This window comes from Ammospiza nelsoni, chromosome 6 (genome assembly GCF_027579445.1).
Source record: "Ammospiza nelsoni isolate bAmmNel1 chromosome 6, bAmmNel1.pri, whole genome shotgun sequence".
NCBI classification, from domain to species: Eukaryota; Metazoa; Chordata; class Aves; order Passeriformes; family Passerellidae; genus Ammospiza; species Ammospiza nelsoni.
Window position 1 is genome coordinate 17,333,660 of NC_080638.1, and position 19,014 is coordinate 17,352,673.

The window sequence follows — 19,014 nt, forward strand, 5'->3', positions numbered from 1 at the left end:
CCCCCGGGAGGGGACAGAGGGGACAGACCCTGCCCGGCCACCCCCGCAACCCGCACACCGGGAGGGGACAGAGGGGACAGACCCTGCCCGCCACCCCCGGGAGCACAGGGAGGGGACAGACCCTGCCCGGCCACCCCGCAACCCGCACACCGGGAGGGGACAGAGGGGACAGACCCTGCCCGGCCATCCCCGCAAACCCCCGGGAGGGGACAGAGCCTGCCCGGCCAACCCCAGGAGCACAGGGAGGGGACAGAGGGGACAGAGCCTGCCCGGCCACCCCCAGGAGCACAGGGAGCCCATGGCGGGAGGGGACAGACAGACCCTGTCCGGCCACCCCCCGCTCCGCCGCCGCAAATCCCCGGGGGCACAGGCAGAGCCCAGGCAATTCCTCCCGCAAGGGCGAACATGCTCGGCGCAGCCCCCGCTGCGGTGACAGCCAAAGGTGCAGGAGGATGGGAGCTGTGGACACACTCCCTGCATCCACTGCATCCCAGCATTCTAGGGAAAAAAGTTGTTTGCGCAATTTTCCAAAAATCTACATCGGAATGGACTCACATAGACGCGTTGCTGCCCAAAACTGCTGAGCACCCACCTGAAAAAAGAGAGCAGAAGAACAAATGTGGCTCACTACAATTCAAGATACACACCGATGCAGGAACCCATTGTGTCTCACTGCAATTCCACCTCCCAGTTTTGGGGGATAAACCCAAAGGCAATGAGGGGAGGACAAACAGAGGTCCTGACAACATTTTCTCAGGTGCTGCTATGTTTCTGGGTGAAGAGGTGTGTGAGGAGTTCCACTTATGGTCCTGTTGTGAAGGCCTTAACCTTGAGCAAGAAATGCTCCTCCAGACTCGTTAAGCTCATGGAGATAACCTGTGCTGTCTCTGGTTGCAAGGGAGGAGCTACAGGTGGAAAAGGGACAACAAATAACTCTTTTTGGGAGAGGCACACCTGTCCAAAGCCACCCACAGGGAGCCAAAGTTCAACCCAGTGAGATACAAGTCATGTGATGGTTAACACAGCAGGTTTTACCAATACCTGCAAGATGCTAAGGGAGGTGTGTGGGGGGCAGCTAATCATGCTGGAGTGAGAAAACAGAGATCTTTCTACTGCTCCTGTCCTCAAACAAGGTGGCCATCACTGGGACAGTTTGTATCTGACACCTCTCTAATGCAGCATTCAGAACTACCCGGGTGTTGAGATAAAGGGAGCAAATTGCATGGACTTGAAAATTATTAGTTGAGATCATCAAGTGCACTTCCAAAACCTTGACAGTTTTGTCTGCTTTTTAGACCAATGAAAGCAATAATAAAGTTCTGACTCATTTGATATTTACCCATATGATCGGACTAGAAGGTTTAACTTCTTAAGCCTTAATATCTATTTCACTGAACCATATTCCTGTATTTAACCTGTGAATTAACAGTTTGATCCTTGTTTCCATTCTGCTCCCCACCAGCTCCATTCTTCCCAAACTCCTCCAGACCCAGACTCCAATCTGACAGCAGCAATTAGAATAGAAATCACACAGCAAGTGTTTTAATTGGCCACAGAGCACATTTAAATCTCCAGTGATAACACAGAGAATATAATGAGTAACCCTGATGATTTTTAAGACAAGTATGTACAGTTTTAATGTTATTACACAAAAACACCTGAAGTGATTTTAAAATTAGGGTAATGCTTTTTCACAATAGCCAGGTGAGTGATAGCAAAATTAAAGTACCTAAATGTTGATTTTTTTGATAGATTTTAAAAACTCCAACTGTCATGTTAGATAATGTTTCATTAATAACTGATGTATGTGTAATTTGGCCAAAGAAAGGTGGCAGAGTTGTTCCAGGAGCAAAATCTACCATTATGCAAAATCAAATACAGTATTTTTAAGAGGAATATTTAGTAAAAAGAAGAGGTACCAAAATATACAGAATCCAGGAGGGCCAAGTGGACAAAAAGAGACAGGACTAGTATTCAAAAAGAGGAGATATGGCTCAAATATTAACAAATGCTGCTTGAATAAACAACACCTTAGAGATCAAAAAAATTATAGGACAACTAGTGAGGCCAATACTAAGTGTGCAAAGAGAAAAAAAAAAAGGCTAACCAAAATAGTGAAGAACTAAAGGATAGGATTGTGACTGTACTTGCAAAGTGTTGCTTCCTTATGGTGGGAATCTCAAGTGGTCCATAGTTTGGGCTGGCTGCTGCTTGGTCCTTGCCAGAATCCATCTTCAGGGGGGTTCAGGCTGGGCTCATTGAAACACAGGGACCTGAGGAGTGAATCTGCCAGAGAGGAGGCAGCTGGAGGAAAAACAGCCCTTGTTTTGCAAAACAAACATGTTGGTTGTTCCTACCTTTCTATCCTAACCTTTAAGGCAGAGTAAAGCTGGAAGCACCACCAGTATTCCCAAGTCCATAGGGAGCTACCAGCTGGATAGTCCCCATCTGGTCTTTTCTCAGCATGCTCAGTAAATGCCAAAACTTTTGGCCTATCTTTGAGATAAGTGTGTGACAAAAACTTCATCTCTTATATTCAAACCTCTGATTTGTAAAATATGTGATTTGGAGTCTTTTCGGGTGAAAAAAGAGCTCCTGAGAGGAGCCACTGGCATCCACCTCCCCTTTGTGGGGGACAGGAATGATGCAGTTGCTGACCCTGCTGCGTAAAGTTTTGAAGAAATACAAGTTTCTCTCCTGATAAACCTGCATTTCCCCATGCATAACTGGCTTTGAAGGAATCTACCCCTATCAGCTGGTTACTCAGCAGCTTTTCAAGAACCCAAAACACTGTGAGCCCATTAAACACTTTCTTGTGCTGACAATATCTTAGAGGAGGAGGGACTGGACACTAATATTTTGAGTTCAGTTCAGTTGGTAGATAATTCTTCTAAACATGTGAAAGGACATTAACCAACACAGAAATAAGAAATTCTAACAGATAGCTTTCTCCAGTTAGAAATTGTATGGGTTTGTATGATTTCCCACCCCCTAAATATAAGCCATTTTCTCCCACAGAGATGATGGACAACAGTCTGACCCCTCCTGGCATTTACTGTTTTCCTTTAGAAAGGTTTTGAAGGCTGGAGCCCAATCCATTTTTCATCAGATGCTGGATTTTATACTGTATTAAATGTTCTCTTTTGCAGAGATATTACTTACACAAGCTTCATTAGCATAGGGAAACTGCTGCCATACATTTCAAACTAAGAACAGTTTCCAGGAATCATCCCTTCCAGTAATTTTGCTGCTAGAACTGTCTTGTACAGCAGTCTTCCCTCATGCTGCCTTACAAATGGAAGCCAAACTTGTGCTGCTGCAATTCACCTCAAACAGGGATGCACTTCAAACCTGTCCAGTAGGTTTATCTCAAAGTCCACATGATGTGTCTCTGCTCCCTCCATAAAAATCCTTTCCATTCCTGGAATTGTGATATGAACTCCACCCTTTCCTGGAATACCTGTCGTGGTAGGCTTATCCAACAAACTTTAAATAAATGCTGTCATTTTGATTACCAGGCAACTTATTCCTTCCCAGCAGAGCAAATTCCATCCCTTTTCCAGTTGTTTTTCTCCTTTAGATGTATGGGTTACCTTGTCATAACTTGTTCAGTTACTGACAGCTTGTCACAACCAGAGGAAAAGCATCATTCTCCTCTTGGGTATATTTATTTAAGCCAGCCTTTCTGCCAGTATTTTAGGCTGAACAAGCACTGAACAGCTTCTGTAGGCCAAAGGCAGGAGGATGCAGAGATTGGGAGTTCAGCAAGGGGCTGAACTCCTCCTGCAGGTGAAATCTCTCCCAAACTCAATCTCACACTGCACTGGTAAACACAGCTACACTAAATACAAAAATCCAAGTTAAAACAGTGTGAAGGCTCTTCCAATTCAGAATGGATTTCATTCTTGATGTTCAACTTCCAGTTTTGGCTGCATGCTTTCTAAAGCAATAGAAAACACTTGTTCTGCATGTCTTCCTTTCTTCTCATTTATCTCCTTGCTTGGATCACACAGATCTAGAATTCCTTGGCCCAGATTCCTTCCTTGACCCTAAAAAGACTTTTTACAAGGTACATAATTCGGGCTCCTGTTTTCTTTGTGTAGGTTGCACAGCGGTGTTACAGTGTCAGCACCAACACCACCACAGTCTGGCAGCAGAAACACTCCTGCCACAAGAGTTGGCAACTTCTTACCAAACATTTCCCCTCCCTGCCTCCTCCTCCCCCCCATCTGCTGCTCATTTTGTTATCCAGCCTGTCTCATGTCTTGCAAATGGCATCCCATTTGGTGGGACACACACTCAGAGTGAAGCCAGACACGTTTGCCCAGTCACGCAGGCTTTACAAAAGCATCCATAGTGATGCAATAATATATAATAATTAAAAATAATGTTTACAAGCTCAATCCAAAGCTTCCATGATGGGAGGGGAGCTGATGCCAATAATCTGCATTTAACAAAGTGTAATTAAAGAGTAAGAGGATGATGGTTGCAGCTGTGGAGTTGACAAGGCTGATGCAGTTCAGGCTGTTGATTTTCTTCCCACAGACTTTGGAGAAACTGCCCCATTTTGCAGGATTCTCTGGTGGTTCTGCAGGAATGTTCTCCATTAACTGCCAGAAAATTGTCCCCTACAGATCCCCTCTTGCAGAAGACTGTTGCACACAGGTTCTGACAGCATCTGTGTGGGCTTTGAAGGACCTGAACCTGTCAGCTGACACATGGATAGCAGGGACTAGAGAGTGATCAGCCACGGTCTGAGAGATTGGAGCCTGGCTAGAAACAGTGCCAGTGGCATTTCTGTGCTATTTCACAGGCTGTAGGTGCTGTTTTGTGCAGACATTGTCTGCAGTAAAACACACACAAACTGTGTCTTACAAATGCTGCTGGATTTAAAAGTTTCCTGGAGAAGCAGTGCAAGTTTGCAAATGTGGGAAGAATATTACTGGGACTTGTTGAAGTGCTCAGTATAAACTGTAACACACAAGCCATTAAAATGAGGATATTTGGCATTCAGAGTCACACATATGGGCCTTTCAAAACCATTCTTCTCGTTTGGCAGCTCCTACGGTCCTTGAATGATGCACAACCTCGTTTTATATGTTCCTGTAAGATGCTTCTGCAAAGTTGGCATTTTTTAAAATAAATTGTGGAGGAGAAACCTTACCAAGAAACACAGATCTGATTTAAGGGAAACTTTGGAAATTGACTTCATTTGCATGATTACTTTTGCAAATCCTAGCTGCTATCTGTGCTTTGTGCTCAGTTTTTCATTTGGCTGCTTCTAGACGTGCAAATCTGGAAGCCTACTTGTTCGAAGCAGCCCTGAGCCAGGCTTTGCAAGCGAAATGTCAGTGCTGTCCGAGGCTGGGGACACTTTCTGTGCTGATAAGCACCTCCTCTGAGTGGCCAAACTGATCCATCTCCTGCTCTGACAGTGCCATTGTCTAACCTGACTGTTGAGCGAGGCTTTAAGGCTAAGCAAAGGATAAAACCCTACAATTGACCATGTCCAATGACTGCCTCCATCATGTGACATTTCCTCCACGTACATAAAGGCATAATTGACACTTTGGACCTTGCAGATGTTTTGCAATTCATTTGGTTCCCACAAAGATAGCAGAAAGTAAGTCTCGTGAGCTGGCAATACTGTGTTTTCCTCTGAACACGTTCTTATCTCTAAAAGGTATTTAGATGCAAATTGCATCATGTCTCATGGCCCCACTTGTTTTGTTTTGCTTTTTCCTCTAAACAGTCTGTGCCATGATTTTTTTCTTTTTTAAAGTATGAAAGTATTCAGATATTCCTGGAAAAACTGAGTACCTCTGACTTCTTAGATCGCATGCAAACAGCACAATATTCTTCTGCCCTCTGCCCATGGCACTCTGCTTTATGCTTCTTAATTTAATTTGCTTTTCTGACTCTTCAGTGATCCTTTCCAAAGAGAGCCTTTTTGCTAAGAGGCCATTTGCTATGCTGTCAATGAAACAGATTATATGAAAAACTGGTTGGCTCTCAGAGGTTGGGACAAAGGCAGAGCAGCATGGTCAAGTGTGGCCCTCAAACTCTACACAGACATCTTACTACAATCCTAGAAAAATGCTCACTTCTTCATGTAACTGAGCAAAGATTTATTCTCTGTGGCCTGTCCTTCCTCTGTGTAAAATGGGAAAGATGAAGGTTCCCTCCTGGTTGAGCTGAGATTTTTCCTGTAAGCAGCCTTTGCTTTCACAGATGGACACCCCTTGGGCTTTCTTTTCAGCCCCAGTTTGCTCCTAATTTGCTCCCCTGAAGTGACAAGGCAGTAAAGGCACGGATATTGCAATGTGCAGTACATGCCTGGCTCACCTTTCTCACTCTGGGTTGATCAGAGGCAAGAAAATGGCAGCTCCTCTTTCCCCCAAGGGAGATAAAACCAGCTTCTTTGGAACAAACCTTTCTAAGCTGAAGTCTGCAGGCAAGAATTTCTTCTAGAAGTGAAGTGAGTTCTCTCATCTGCTTCCATACTGCATGTATCATTTGTGCCTCTGTGTGCCTTCACTTTTCTTTAAGTAGTGATCAAAAATTATATCTATTTAAATATAGAAATACATATAATGTTTCTTTCTCTGGTGATGATAATACCTAAGACAAATTGCTGGGCTCAGAAAAGGTGAGATCTATGGCCTGAATCACACAGAAATTCAGGCCAGATGATCTAATGGGCTCTTCTGGCTTTAAAACTGATGAAAAACTGGAAAGGGAGAGATGTCTTGAGTCACAAGGACCAATTCCCTTCCTTTACAGGCAATCACACCTCTTTTACAAATTGATCAAGTGGCACCTTAAAGCTTGGAGGTTTAGTTCCTCATACTTTCGCCAGAGTGCTGTTGCAGAAATCCCCCTCTATGATGTTTAGAAACCTTCAAAAATCTATTTGTGGACAATTTACATATTTGTTCTCATGTCAACACTGCCCTTTGGGTGAAGCAGCCATTCTCCTTCCTGTATGTTTAAGGAAACCAACCTTAGCCTTTTTTTTTTCACTGGGTTAGATAGAGGAACTCCTAACACAGCCCTTAATTCCTCTGACCACCCTTGCTACCCTTCTTCTGCTCCATGCCACGTTCAGGAAAAACTCATCCAGCTCAAGTCACCAGACTGTTACACAGTGTTCCAGATGAAGGCTCAACACTGGGTGTAGCTTCCACAATTCTTTAGGAAACTCCTCACCTGGTGCTGCATGGAGAGCAGAGCACCTTGAGCAGAGGGGACAGCCTGCTCTGGTTCCCTTCCAGCTCTTCTCAAGCTCTGGAGCTGGAGAGATGCTGAGGCACCCCAGGGCTGCAGACCCCATCCCTGAAGCTGGGGCAATGGAGGTAGGAGGGCTCTGAGAAGTGGAGAAAGGCTGCACAGCTGAGCCCATTTGCAGTGCATGTGACAGAGCTGGTGTTTGGACCTTCCCTGAGCACTCACAAACACCTGAAGCCCAGGTGCTTCTCCTGCACCTCCCCAGCTGGCCCTGCTTGGTTGCCCAAGTTGAAGGCTTTGTACCTACAGAGGCAATGCAGAGGCTCAGATGGAGCAAATTGCTGACAACTTTCAACACCTAAACAGGAAAATAGGAACTCTGTCCCTTCCTCCTCACTGCTGAAATCTGCCAAGCAAAACATGGCTAAGCCAGGCTTGCCCAGGATCAGCTCCTCCTCCTCCTCTTGCACAGGCACCCTCATGTGCTCTCTGTTTTATGATCAGGTGCCAACTCAAGCATGTGATGAAGCAAATGCACTCACCATGGCACACCTCACGAGCAGGTCAGGGGCAGAACGTGCTGCAACTCAAAACTGAATTTCATTAGAATATTTAAAACCAGGCTCAGGGTTGCATCTCACTGTTATTTCCTGCCACCAGTCTACAAAAAAGATGTTGTTTCATGAGGGGAAAACCCTAACATTCTTTTACTCTTTTCCTCATAGTAGCTCTGAAACATTTTAGGCAAATGATTTAAAAATTGTCTTTAAGGTCATATATCTGTATTTTACAAATGTTACTTTGAAAGTAAAACCTCCATTTATAAATGTGTGAAAATAATGTATCAGACTTGATGTTATGGCAAATTTATCACAAAATCTATATATATAGTTATTATTATTTCATACATGTATACAGAACCTCTCTTAACAGTTATTGCTGGTTCTCCAATACTTGACCTGAGCCCCTGACATACAATGCAATTTTTTTAAGCTACTCATACCTTGACTGAGGCCTGCAGTTAAGTGAATTTTGCTTAGGCATCAATTGTACTTCTTAGTTGTGGGTTTTTAATGCTTAGAACTCATACTTGATGTTTTACATCTTTGGACAGGTACTTTCACTCTATTTCACTCTAACTTGGGGGATTTTGGCTGTCTGTGACTATTACCAATACCTGAGGAAGGTAACGTTGCTGGTATAATTGTTCTGTAACAGAGTAAATGATTCAGTGGGGCACATGTCTTTTATGGTGGAGAAAACACCTACTACTTCTTTTTTCTGATTAAGTTTAGCTTGCTGAAATGGAATTTTAGAGTACTGTGCATACTGCTTGGTGATGGTTACAAGGCAGACCCTGGCTCTTTAAATAAGTGGAGAAAATGAATGCTAAACTCCAAAGTCACTTCGAAACAAACCCCACAGAAAATGAAAAGGAAGGTAAACCCCTCATTTTTTTTTTTTTCAATCCCAAACAGTTTCCCACAAAGAAACATCCAGAGACCTCCAGTCAATAAACAGAGCTACTTTCTTTACAGAGGCTTTAAGCTTTTTTGGGGTCTGGATTAAAAGATGTGAGCATCTAAAAAAACCTGAAACAGAGAAATAAATAAAGTCACCTCAGTGCTTCACGGATACCCTGCCTTTTGCAAATGCTTGTCCAACCACAACCTAAATAATTCAAACCATCGTTGTCAGGCAGCAGCACAGCTCTCCTCAATAGGCACTTGCCTTATCACTCTACAGCAGATGCTTCAGTCAACCATTGGATATTGAAAACATAAATAATGAAACAAAATTTGGAGACAATGGTTTCTGGGCCGGGAACAAAATACTGATGGATATTGTCAGTCTCGGTGTAACCAAGCAGCAAAAGCTCAAGTGACAACAATAGGGAGGAGAAGAATAGGGACAAGTGAGGAGCCCTGAATTTCAATAAGGCCTGGAGCTGCACATGCTGCTGTTACCCTAGAAACTAACCTCTCCCCTGAAGAGGTTTGCTGGGGCATTGTGCGGGGGACACAAGATGTGTCATACACCAGATGGTCGTGTGCTGTATAACTCAGTTATCTGAGTGCTGGAGTGGAGGAATGCACGCCGCCGAGCGCTCCCGAGGGCCGCCCAGGGCACCATCTGTTCTTTCAGACCCAAGGCACTGCTTTGGCGTTGGCTTTTTTTTTGTTGTTTTTTTCTCCTTCCAAGAAAGGAGGGGAAAACAAAATTAAAATGATTCACCATTCAGCAGGGAAGGGAGAGAGTAAAAAAAACGCGGCTTAATACAGTTGCCATATCTTGCTTTCATTTAGCTAATTTTATCCCTGGGTTTTATGTCAGGTGAATTGCTTTTTTACGCCTGGGAGAGCAGCAATTATTTCTCTCTCAGGAGTCTATCATTTATAAATAAAACCCCTTTGAGACCTCATCGGTCATTTACCATCTGAAAACCCCCAAATGCTTTTAGCCATATGTTCTCCAAAGTCTACTCTCTCCTCCCCAGAGCTCCCTGCAAAGGTTTCGGCAATGCAGGGGAAAGAGCATTTTTCTTTTCCAGGAATTGTTCTCCCCTTTGGCTGGGAAGGGGGGAAGGAGGAAAACAAAAAGTCAGGGCTGGAGCGGCGGCATGAAGGACTGGCGCAGGAAGGAAATGCTAATCACGGGCTGTGCCGTGCCAAGCAGCAGTGACTAACGTGCCTGAGAGGGGCAGGCACCAGCACACATCCCGGGGCTCAGCCCCAGCACCACCAGAGCCAGCCAAAAGCCTTCCTGCCTCCTGCTGGCTTTGGACTGAGACCTGACTCAAGTTGTGGAAGAGGGAGTACCAGATGGAAATTAAGATTCAGGAAACTTCAGGGTACCTCAAAGGTGCATGAAAGCACTTAGGTGCAAGAAGATCAAGTCAGGGCAGTAAAAGTGATGCTCAGGCTGCAAGAAACAGGGACTGTTTGTGCTTGGGGCAGTAGATTTTGCTTAATGACAAGACCTGTCTTTTGGTGCACCTATCTGCTCCCCTGCTTCTGGCTTCTGTCTTGCAGCTGCAGAGCATTCTCCCACTTCTCAGCACAGGAGAGAAAATAAATGGAAAGTAAAGTGCTGACTTGATTGCCAACTGAAATAACAGGGAAACATTTGCAACCATTTAAGCAAAGGCGCTATTTCAAATCTGCTCCATAATGGCTGCAAGTGAGCACACGTGGTGGTGGCTGTGGGTCTGCAGCTCCTGCAGCACAGGCAGAGGAGGGATTCAGCAGGATCTTCTGTCATTCAAGCTTTACAAGACAAATTGTGATTAAAAAGACATTGTGGCTTGCAGAAGACTCCCTGGTGCAGTTGTGACCAGTCCTCACGGGGGTAACTCTTACCTGATTGTTCCCAAAAGTGATCTGATGTGCATGAATCCCTCTGCCAATCAAATCTGCAGACAGTGTTTCAATGAACAGAAGGAACTAGGAAAAGGGATGTAATTAGGAAAAGGGATGTAATCAAAGTAAATTTACAAGAAGGATAACAGCCAAAGATGTAAAAGGAGTAGAACCTGAATCACATTTACATTTAGGTTCCATGTATAGACAGCCCAGTTAAAAATCCAATTACATGACCATTAGGACTGCCAAATTATTAGGCAATGCTTAAACAACAGATGATAATGTCTCACAAACTGTTTGTAAACCTAATCCTTCACACATGATTATCAGTCTTACAGCATTGGTACTACCTGTATCAACTCTAACATACTGATGTTTAAAAATCAATAATCAATATAATCCTGAGGAAGTAACATATAGCAGAAGTGAAAACTGAATTTATTTTCCTCCTTGCCTTCTTGTTTTTTATTTCCCTGTAAGATTGCTTGCACAGAAAGCAGCAGTGATGAATTTCAGCACAGCTGGCTTTAAAGATTGTTGAAAGGCACAGGCACTGGGGGCTCGGTGTGTGAGGCTCCCAGACTTGGAAAATTATGGCAAGAAAATCTCTATGGATTTGTCTGCACACCCCTGCTGGGAATTTGGCCCTCTCTGATCCAAGACAGTTCACTGAGGGTTGCCTAGCCTACTTTCTGCACCTGGCTGAGAGACTGACCAGCAACTCGACGGGGTCGTGGAAGCTTTATTCCCTTTGTTCCATGGGTGTCTGCCATGGAGAGCCAAGCTTGGATTAACCGAGCCTAAATCCCTGGGCAGCCTGCCAGAGCAACGCTAGCTCTGAAGCAAACGTAGCTCCAAGATGGTTTCAAGACAGGCTTTATAGCTCAGCTCTTCTTAGGTGCAAATGCACAGGCAGAGAGCACAATGCCTCATGTCAGATCCCTGGGAAGTCTCTCCCAGAGGCAGCAGTTGCCAGCTCATGCGGGAGCGATGTGAACTTGGACAATGCCACTCCTTCGGGCCAGCCCTTCCCCAGCGGGGCTCCCCTGCCAGCATGGATGCAGACAATCTCTCTTTGGACACCGTGCTGTGTTACAGTAACACACATGGGCAGGTTCATAATGTGCCTGTCCAGCACTTGCGTGTTCTTTGCTGCAGCCCCAAGCATTTTGATGTTTTAAGCCACTGCCATTGGAAGCAATGTGAGGAAAAAGCTATTTTCCAGCATCTTTCGATAGCTGATCCAAAGGCAAAGTGCATCAAGCCTTGCAGGAGCAAACAAAACCCTAGAACACATCTCCTGCGTGTCTCCTCCTCACCTCAGGAGGTAAAAGTGTCTTCTACTCCAAAGTGAAGGTTACATTTCTTCCAGACCTCTGTGTTTGGGCAGGGAGAGAGGGGACTTTCAGCCCAGTTCCTGTGAAAACACGGTTAATGCACTCATGCTGTGTTTGTTTTGCCTCACCCTAATAACTTTTGAACCTGTTGGCCTTGTTCAATTCAACTTGACAGAAGGACAGAGGTCTAGAAAAAAATTAAATTCTCATAAGTTTTGTGAAAATAGGTACTGAAGACAGAGGGTCCTGGTGTTGTCAACATCATCACCGACGAAAGGCTGAACAGGAAAGGACATCTTGCTGGGCATCAGGGGAACAATACAGAAAACAAACCTGCAACCACAAAAGAAAAGCTTCAGCTGAAATTCACACTTCTTAGACATCAAAGTCAGACCACAGATAAGACCAAAAAAATCCAGTGTTCACAGAAATTCTTGCTGGTTTCAACCTGAACTCAACACTTTGTGGCAATTCCACAGCTGCATCCTGGGATGTAGCTAAGTGTCACCTCCACATTGTACTGGCACAACCACCTGCTGCCTTCCTCACAGCTGCTGCTGCTGCTCAGGGGACCCAAGATGCAAAACATTCCAGAAGCTACTTTAATTGAAATTGGAGAGCATTTTACAGGCTGCTCTGTGTTGGGTGTGTGCAGTAGGACTGAAGTGGAAGGAAATACCTCTAATCATTTTGGCTTGAAAACACAAGTGGCATGCAGGAATATTAGAAACCAGTAACTTGAAAACAGGAATAGGAAGCAGAAACTTGTGAATTCACATGGTTCTATGGCTCTGTGACCATGAAGAAAGGAATGCTGCCTACAGAGCTGAGCCCAGCTTCTACTGAAAGCCATGGAAAGGCATCTTTAGTGTACATTTTCAACTTCCAAAGGCTTACACTGACCTGCATGGACTGAGCAGTCCCCTTGCAGGCAACACCCAACTCCAAGCCAACATAAATCAAGTGCACAAGAACATTTTCATGGGACCTACATTGCACCTTCAATCTTTTTCCTTTTCTTCTCAATGCTTTTCCTCTTCCCAAACCACCATCCCAGCAGTAAAACCTATCTCAGCAGGGTACATGAAGATTAGCTTAAAACTTTTTTAACCTTTTCTCATTTAAACTCCCTGAAAAGAAGATCTTCCCGTGTTTTACTTTTTCATTTTTCAAAAAAGCAGCTTGTTTTTTTGCCCAGACCTTTAAAGCTCATCACCCTGGAATATTTCCAACTTCCTCAGAACTGATGGGTGCTAAATCAGCCCAGAGGTATCTGCTAGCAACACCAAACCTTAATTTGCTGTAGTAAAATGCCTGTTCAATCCACTGACATCCAAAAATTTCTGCCTTAGCTAGTATTTGAGCATAGCAGTGGCCCATTGTGTTATTTGAAATGAACCTGCTTTAAAGCAGAAGAGTGAAAATGAGTGGTGGCCAGGCTCCTGATCTCCTTTTGTAAGATACTATGAGGAAGGGAACCTAAATCCAACTGTTGGTTTGGCAGCAGGCACTTCTAACTGGAGCTCCTTGGGCTCGGAATAATTAAGGGTTTGCCTATAGCAGGACTCCGGGGTGGGCAATTATTTATCTGAGAGTGGTACCTCCAGTCCCCAGAGGGCAGGTCCCTTTGTGTAGGCACTGAACAAACACACAGAAAGGGACCCTCCCTTCCTGAGGAATTTGTGGTCTAAACAAACAAGTGGGCTGAGCGCAGTAGAGGGGGCAGCAGATGAGGCCAGGCAGGTGAAATGACTCGCCCTGAGGTCACACTGCAGATTAATGCTGATGCCAGGCAGTGCTTCTGTCTTTTGAATCCCAATACAGTCCCCTCACCAGGAGCCCAGATTTTGCTCACCGACTGAAACTCCTCCCCTGCACAAATTCTCTCCACCTCCCATGGATCTTCTTTTTTGCAAACTTGCACATCATCTGCCTCTGCTGCAGGCTGAGGCAGGGTAGGCATGCATCACCATCGTCAGCTGGGCAGCCCTGTGTTTTGCCTCCTCCCCTATTCCTTGGCTTCCTACCATCCAGATCTGGCATCCATCTGGCTTCCCCCTGGTAGGCTGGGAAAGCTAAGCCAGATAACATTTTTTAGATGACTATTTTTTAACTTTATTTTTTCATTAGGGATCAGGGTCTAGGCTTAACTTACACCAGTCTGGAAATGAAAACTGTTCTTGAGCTGCTCCAAGAAAGATGCTTCTTTTGCAGCTTCAGATGCATTTTATTCATTAACACAGCTCACAAAAATGGGGCAGATTGTTATAAAGTCAAGGTTTGGCCTACCTTAGAGTTTCTTTTGCTCCCTTTCAAGATACTTACAAACATTTCCTACCCACTTTAAAAACCCCCACTCTGGACAGTTTGGCCAAACAGGAGACACCAGTAGGAAAGGTTTTAGCAGAAACACATACTCACTGCATGCTGGCTACTTCAGGCTGCTCCAGTGTTGGGCTGCTCAGCTCATCCTCCCACTGCTGCTATTCTCTGTGCAAGGAAGATGCTGAGGCACCTGCTTCCAGGAGAAGCCATTGAGATAGGAAGCCCCAGCAGGGCAGATAACTCCAGGCAGGCCTCCAAGCAGAGATGTCAGATCTGTCTCTGGTGAGCCCTTGTGGATGGCTGGCTCCAGGCAGCTGTATGGTAAATTTGGATGGTTCATTTTATAACATCCCTTTTCAACAGGGAAAAGGGTTTGTCTTCTTTTCCTTAGGTGGATCGTAAATTTTGAAGAAGTAGATCTCAGAGCTTTGTACTTTCTGAAAGGATCAGCTGCACTCAAGTGAGGAATCACAGACCTCACAACTGGCCACCAGCCTCAAAAACCTGTAAAATCTGCTGATTCCAATGAATCTGGTTCCAATGGAGACCTTCAGATGGTTATAGACAACTGACAAGAAAGGGACATCATGTTTTGCATTAAGTGTTTGCAGTGCCATGCTGCTATCACCAAGATTAGGTGTCAAACAGACAATGGAGGTATGGTCTTGGGAACAAACAGGCAGGAATGGAAGCATTTTCTGTTTGAAACAATGCCCCTGGAAAGGCACAGACCTGTCTGCTTTCAGCCAGGGCTATGGGAGACACCTTTCTCTCCAGTCATCCCAGCTGATAAAGTCCAGATTTTCTTTTATTTCTCTAGTGAAGAATCAGCAGAAGCCTTACAGTCATGCATTGCAAATAAGGTATATTTACACTGAACAGTGGGCTAAGAGAGAAAGGAGAAGAAAAGCCATCTGCTTTCTTGTGTATATCAAGTGTCTGGATTTTAGAATAACCAAAAGACATGGCACTCTTGTCCTGTATTTTATTAGGAAATTAACAGGCTGATTGATAACCTGAAATTACATAGTGAATCTCATTTAAAAATGTTCAAAATCATGAGAATAATTTTGATTTCCATGAAAACATAATGCCCTGATACAATTCTTCTTTATGCCTGTAAATTTCTACACCCTTAACATTTACCTACTGTACAACAGAGAGGCTGGATAACTGTAACAGAATCTGGAAAGTTAAATACAGGATATTTAATATAGGACTTTCACTGCAGTCCAAGTCAAAGAGATGAAATGTTGGAAAGAAAGCCCAGAATGTGAGAGTTCCCTATGAGGAGGCTCCCTGTGATCTAATTTATTATGCATCAGTATTTCAGATTGGTAGTATTGGTCAAAAGACTGGTAAATAAACTGCTGTGCCAAGGTGTGAGGCTTTAGGGCATCCCCCAGGAGAGGGAGAGCACTGTGGGGCACAGGCTGTGCAGTGAGGGGGACAGGGTGCACTGGATGTGCAGGATGCTCAAAGTGCAAGAGCTGATAAATCTGTCTGCATCTCATTTCTCCAGCAGTCTGAGGTACCACTACTACCAGGATGTTTTCCTGAGGCTGTCAGCTTTAAAGACTGACACAATTCAGGTGCTGAGTCTCTGTAAGGGCTCGGTAATTTCAGCCTTGGTAATCAAAGCCCAACTCCTGCTCACCTTGTGTGTGTGAGAGCTCCCACTGAGGCAACACTGTTGGTTTCATTGCAGTCATCCTGTGGGGCAGCGTGGTTCAGCCCCATGGGTCACAGCTGAGGCCCTCAAATCTCTAGATAAAGAGCTGGCACTTGCCAATACCAACCCACTCTTGAAGGGGGTTGAGTTTCTCAAGGCGTTATTCAAGAAAACATTAAAATTGCCATATGTGCTGTGTGGATTAGAGATGTTTTCCTGAACTGAAGCCTTGATTCCTGCAGGGATTATGGATGTTCTGTGAGTGGCCAGCTCAAACACTTGACCAGTGAAGTCCAGCCACTTCAGCCTCTTGTGTTATTCTTGGCATCTGTAAGCTGAAAACCAGTAGATTTAAGAAGTAGAATGCCTTCCTTTTAAAATGCTCAGGACAAGTACATTCAGACCACTGTGTTTTCTATTTACATATAAATTCTTTGGCAACAATTTTCTAGAAAGCAGAATTTTTTTGCTATATAATACTTTATTGTCTCCCCATGAAAAACTGATATCTTAGAAAATCTATAGCACTTTCCACTATAAATAGTATTGTTCCAGATTAAGGATTAGTTCCTCCCTGAAGAAAAACAGATTTAAAAATCTGGTCATTATCTGATAACTGTTTATGTAGTAACACTAAAATAAAACAGAAAAAGAAAATAATTCAGTATGTGGTTTGTTATTGTCTAGAATGTTAGTGTATGTTTATACAATAAAAACAACATAAGTTATCCTAGTTTGTTTTAAAAACCTTAGTAATAGAAATAAATTGCTGTCTGCAGATTCATAAACAGAATGCACTTTTTTTCCTTCTAAGTTCAAGTATTATTAGAATATTATTATTACTATTATTATTATTATTACAGGAGCTCCAAATCCTTGCCATTTTGCCTGTTTTACATAATTTTGGTCTTTTTGAGAAATAAGTTGTGATCATTTGTTCAGGAGCAAAATCAACGTGGAGCTTCCAGAAGTTTTGCCTGGTGGAAGACAGCCTGGCAATCCTTTGGCTACTGTGGGTAACTTCAGCATGTTTGAGATTAGTGGTGTGGATACAGCAGTTACACGATTTCTTTGTTGGCTGATGAACTTAATTTCCCCCTGGCTCTCAACACTCAGTCCCGTTCAGAGGAGAAAAGTAGGAACAACCCAACCCAGGCTTGCACCACATCAGGAGATGTCATCCTCGTTCCCTGCCGGTACTGTCAGCTGCTCGTAGGTGGGCAGGGTGTTGTTGGGGAGGAAAAGCTCGGAACTGACGCTGCTGTTGCCTCTCTGAGATGATCTGTTGTTGCCCTGATCCCCCTGCTGACGGGAGACCAGATGATGCAGCATGTCCGTGATGAGGTTCAGCTTCTGGTCCATTTGTGTCACCTACAAAGGCAAAGGGCAGAGTTCTTTAGGAGCAGCGTGCAAGAAAATTGCAACAAACAGGGTAGGATACGTGTAATATTAATTAGAATCACAGCAACCTCTGTGAAGATACCACAGATTCACAGAGATCATTAGAAATTTAATACAATAGGTCAGGGTTGGATGGGGACAAGTTTGCTAATACTCACCTCTGGTGTATGCTTTGACACTTATTTTATATCTGGCTGAACACATGACAAATGGGATTTTAAACAGATCTGCTGTGATAGAGAACTAAGTTCCAGAACTGAAGTTCTGTGGGCTTTTTCTGGTTAGCATTGTGTCCATATATATTTTTTTGTTAAATGATAGACTTGTAGCATGCTTCTATGTCCTCATAATACCAATATGCCCTAGTAAATAGCTGCTTGACTTGCAGTGATCTAATCAACTCTTATGAGTGATGCTCTTTGCTACATTTGGGTTCAATTAACAACTCAGGCCACAAAATGCCCATCGGTGTTTTTGCTGCCATGAGTGAATTGCAGCTGGGAGTGGGACGTGAGTCAGTTTTATGCTCTCAAAACCCAGTGATACAGCATTCCCTAGGACTGTCATCTGAAATGACATGATTCCCAGCAAGCCAGGAACCAAGAATTCTAAGATGGCTGAAAATTAATTTCTTGACTGCGGGACTCCAGGTTCAGCCTGTATCTATAATGCTCATTTTCTTCTTTAGACAGAGGCTCCTTAAATTATTTAATTTCTCTTCTTCCCCCACCTCCTTTCTTCTGGAATTTCTTCTAATGTTTAGGAGAAAATATAATTAAAAAGCTGATACCTAAGAGAGGTTAGGTTATGGATGTTTTTTGGCATGCATTTGTGGTACTCAGAGGAAAATTGAGAATTAGGTGTTTCTAGGAGTGTCACCCCTTTTATCTGGCATTGGGAGCCTCCTCTCTTCACTGAGCAAAATATCCCAAGGGCAAGATAGGCACTTCTATCTTCAAAGTCCTGCCCACTCTCTGACCCTTGGCGTGGTAAAAGCATTGAAATTAGGCAGTAAGACTCTGCCTTATGCCTCCTAATTGCTTCTTCAAGCATAATAAGAAAGCCTTGATTTTATCATTGCAGTCTCTGACCCATTGATCCACAGGGATCCCAAAACACTGAGTAAATTCTAGGCAAAGAGATGTAGTACTTTTTAGAAAGGGAAAAGAAAGCAAACAGAAAAAAAAAACTGTGATAGGAATAAATTGTTGCCTAAAATATCTGCTAGAAAGTAGTGGAAGGCACATAAAACTGCCAGAGAGAGCATGAGTGGGAGCAATTTATATGTGCCTGGCTGTCATCCAAATATCACACAGGATAGTAAAAGACAGTAAGGCTGAGCAGAACATCAACAAACCTGGAGGATTTCAGCAGAGACTAAAATGTTTTTCCACCATAGAGAAAATGCTGGGTTTTTTCAAACACTTTGTACAACTGGTAGGGAAGCAGATACAGTGATTTAAAAATATGAGGTGCCAGAGATTTATACTTTGCAGCTGGTTTTGAAAACACTAGGCAAAGCACCCTAGATGGTACATGAAACACTAGTAATTCTGGATGGAAATGACTGTTGAAAGATGAGATTCTATGAAATGAGGAAGCTGAAGAACAGATAAGTTCAAGATTTCTAGAAGGAAACACAGATGGAAAACTGAGCATATCATCAGGCTCTCATTTCATCACTGTTTAT

General features: G+C 43.8%; 1 protein-coding gene across 1 annotated transcript in view; it reads right to left on the minus strand.

Moving 5' to 3' along the window:
- Positions 1–15,222: 15,222 nt before the first annotated feature.
- KCNQ1 (potassium voltage-gated channel subfamily Q member 1) overlaps positions 15,223–19,014 on the minus strand; it is a 330,334-nt gene continuing 326,542 nt past the window's right edge. Inside the window, exon 18 of the mRNA XM_059474699.1 lies at positions 15,223–17,294. Within this exon, the coding sequence (XP_059330682.1) occupies positions 17,091–17,294 (204 nt within the window). The 3' untranslated portion in view covers positions 15,223–17,090. The remainder of the gene's footprint in view (positions 17,295–19,014) is intronic.